Source organism: Colobus angolensis, unplaced genomic scaffold (assembly GCF_000951035.1).
Source record: "Colobus angolensis palliatus isolate OR3802 unplaced genomic scaffold, Cang.pa_1.0 Scaffold40, whole genome shotgun sequence".
NCBI lineage: Eukaryota > Metazoa > Chordata > Mammalia > Primates > Cercopithecidae > Colobus > Colobus angolensis.
In genome coordinates, this window is record NW_012117377.1 from 3405658 (window position 1) to 3409160 (window position 3503).

General features: G+C 41.1%; 1 protein-coding gene across 1 annotated transcript in view; it reads left to right on the forward strand.

Annotated features, from left to right (window-relative positions):
• KMO (kynurenine 3-monooxygenase (kynurenine 3-hydroxylase)) overlaps positions 1–3503 on the forward strand; it is a 48961-nt gene that overhangs the window by 17795 nt on the left and 27663 nt on the right. Inside the window, exons 3-4 of the mRNA XM_011955688.1 lie at positions 365–462; positions 1639–1728. Coding sequence (XP_011811078.1) covers positions 365–462; positions 1639–1728 — 188 coding nt within the window. The remainder of the gene's footprint in view (positions 1–364; positions 463–1638; positions 1729–3503) is intronic.

Genomic DNA, 3503 nt, shown 5'->3' on the forward strand with positions numbered 1-3503 from the left:
AAAAAAGAAAGAGAAAGAAAGAAAAAAGAGAAAGAATGGAAGGAGGGAAGGAAGGAAGGGAGAGAAAGAATTAATTGCAGGATGTGGTTCTAATTTTTTGATTTATTTTTCTTTAGATTTTCTGAACTTAAAAAGTTTCTTTAATAAAACAATTTTTTTAGAAAAACTAGTTTTTTTAAAAAAAACACCAACTATCTAAATTTAATTTAATATAAATTTACTGCTATTAGCATTTTCTTTAGAAGAATTAAGAAGGTCTTTAATTTGGTTCTGAATGAACCAATTGTTCAGGTGCGGTAATTTTGCTTATCCTGGACTAGGATATAAAGAGTGTGTAACATGGAGTCTGCTTCCAATGTCTCAGATCCTCGAGTGGCTGACTTCACACGTGGAAGAAGTATTAACTTAGCCCTTTCTCATAGAGGACGACAAGCCTTGAAAGCTGTTGGCCTGGAAGATCAGGTACTTAATGTATCTTTCTTATAGAAGATAATACCTGGTATTTTTCAACAATTGCGTGGATTTGATTTCATCCTGGCTTAAAAAGTACCATTTAATACCAAGAATCTCTGCATGAAAACTCATTCTACTAAAGCTTTTAATATTTGAAATTTGGCAAGAGGGTGAACATTGGACACTCGAGGCACCCGAGGGGGCCCCTGCAACCGGACGATTGCTTCCGATACTGGGTTCTCAACAGGATGGTGCATCACTGCCTGTAGAAAGTGAGAGTCAAGATGGCATCCAGGATAAGAGGAGCCAAATTCCTTTTTTTCCCAATTGCACAGGCCCATAATCTCTTATCTACAATTTTACACTCCAAAAAACTCTGAAAATAGAAAGCTGCTCATCACTCATTGAGTAGCAAAACCTGACCTGACATGAGACTCTTTGTAGTCTTTTAAAAATCTCATTTAGCATAAATATGTTTTGCTACAGAAATTTTGTGTTTGATTATGGGATGGTTTATGTGATATCCAGCATATGGGTACTACACTACTTTCTAAAATTGAAAAATTCTGAATTCCGAAACCATGAAGCCCCATGGGTTTGAATAAAGAATGGTGGGCCTATAGCAGATTTTCATCATATGAGCTTAATGTTGTAGACCTTTTCACTGTCTACGTGTAACTTGGTAATATAAACAGACGTGATATATGTATTTTTCTTGATACTACTTCAGTGACAATGTGTCTTTGAGCTGATAGTACAAGTAAATGTGAGTGCTATTTGCATTCCTATTATTTTCTCCCAGGTAGCAGCAGCCATGTGTAAGAAAACACTTTGCATTGAATGTTAGGAGCCCTGGGTTTTACTCCTTATAATATCCCTTTTTGTCATGATGAGAAAATCACTTAACCTCTGTAACAACAAATCACTTTCCTCAATCTGTGATATTTGATTTAGATCAGATAAATTCTAAGCCAGTTCTAAGATCTAAGATTAAAAAAAAACTAAAAGCTTCATGATCACCATTTTCATTGAAGGAGTTTCTACCACGCTGGGCTTCTATGGTCTTTCACAATTTTTAAAATGTCTTGGAGAATACTTGAAATTACATTTAAAAATCAACTTCTATCTTTCTCGCATAATGCCATGTTACTGTCATTGAACTCAGTATTTCTGGTTTCATTTCAGATTGTAGCCCAGGGTATTCCCATGAGAGCAAGAATGATCCACTCTCTTTCAGGAAAAAAGTCTGCAGTTCCCTATGGGACAAAGTCTCAGGTAGGTTTACCCCGGAGATCATTGTTTGTGCACTGATTATAAGGAAGTCAACGTCTGGAACTTGCCTCTTGATGGCCCCTCTCTCTCCAGTCCTATCTCTTACGTTGCTTGGCTTAGTCTAGACCCCAGGAATACAGATACTAGTTAGCAAGTTTATTCAGAGGAGATGCTCAAAACAAGCCCCAGACCAGAATAAACATTCAAAAAGAGTTAGAATTAGCTGTTACTGTTCTTATTGTGCCGTTTCTCGCCTTTGTGCTGCCCTGCTACCTGGGACACACTTTCCCTCTTTTCTCCTTTTCAATTAGATGGAGACGATGACTATCTTATTTGTCGTCAAGCATAATGTACGAGAACAATCTAGAAGCTTTCATGATGTTGTTGCCCTTCCCTAACTCACCCTCTTGCTCAAAATTGGGCTTATAATAGAATATATAGAATGATCCAGAAATGCTTTCAATACTACATGATTTCTGAAACAACAGAGGCCAGATGAAGATGGAGAGTTTATGAAAGGAGACTCATTATCCTGCTGTGTGCTTTCCTTATCTTTCACACAGTAACACACAGAAGAGGGGGAAATATGTATTTCATCTAATTAGACCTTCTGATTCTGTTCTTGAGAGATAATGAATGCACCAAACATCCATCGACAGGAGAAAAACTCCAACTTGCTTTATTTTTATCCAGCTATGCCTCCTTTTATGAAGTGCAGAGTCTGAGTGAGATTCATATGCTTCGAAGTCTCTAACCCTCAGCAGAGCTCTCATTGAAAGTAGACCCGTGCTTCTCAAACTCACCTGGGATCCTGTTAAAATGCAGAGTCTGACTCATTAGGACTGGGGTGGAGGCGGAGGTTCTACAATTCTAACCAGCTTCCGGGTGTTTATTTGTTTCACTGAGTTGAGAGTGAAATCAACGTAATCGTCTCACTGTTCACTTGTATTAACAAGGAATGTCCGGAGGAAGGCCAAGTCACCATAGCAGTCCCCGCTTCAGAGACTGAACCAGTGATGTATCCATAGATAAGATACGGTTCAAGTATCAGAAAAGCTAAATGAGGAGAGGGACTTGGACCTGACACTATCACCCCCACCACCGTGTCTGTGTGTGTGAGTGTGTGTGTGTGTGTGAGCGAGAGAGACTGCGTGCATACATTCCCCAAGAGAGTGAACGCGTGTTCGTGTGAGTTCCCATTTTGCGGCCTTCAATGCATCACAAGGAGGAAACGGCCCCTCCCGCATCATTCCTGCTACTTCTCAATTCTTAAGAACTGAGTTTATGCAAAATTTACAGGGACCCCACATACTTCAGTTTTTCTTTACCGTCACTTTTATATCTCAGTCAAATATGGCGGCCTCCTTGCCCTTTAAGAACTGCATAAAATTGCTTTACCTGGTCAGTTCCACAGCTTGTGGGAGCACAAAGCCATTCCCATGACTCTGGGATTTCTTCACATCCCCGGGGAGCCCACCTTATCTTGGCCTCGCAAAGTGTTAAGATTATAGGCGTGACCCGGCACGTTGGCTCACGCCTGTAATCCCGGCATTTTGGGAGGCCGAGGCGGGCGGATCGTAAGGTCGGAAGATCGAGACCATCTGGCTAATATGGTGAAACCCCGTCTCTACTAAAAATACAAAAAACTAGCCAGGCGAGGTGGCGGGGAGCCTGTAGTCCCAGCTACTCGGGAGGCGGAGGCAGGAGAATGGCGTGAACCCGGGAGGCGGGAGGCGGAGCTTGCAATGAGCCGAGATGGCGCCACTGCACTCCAGCCT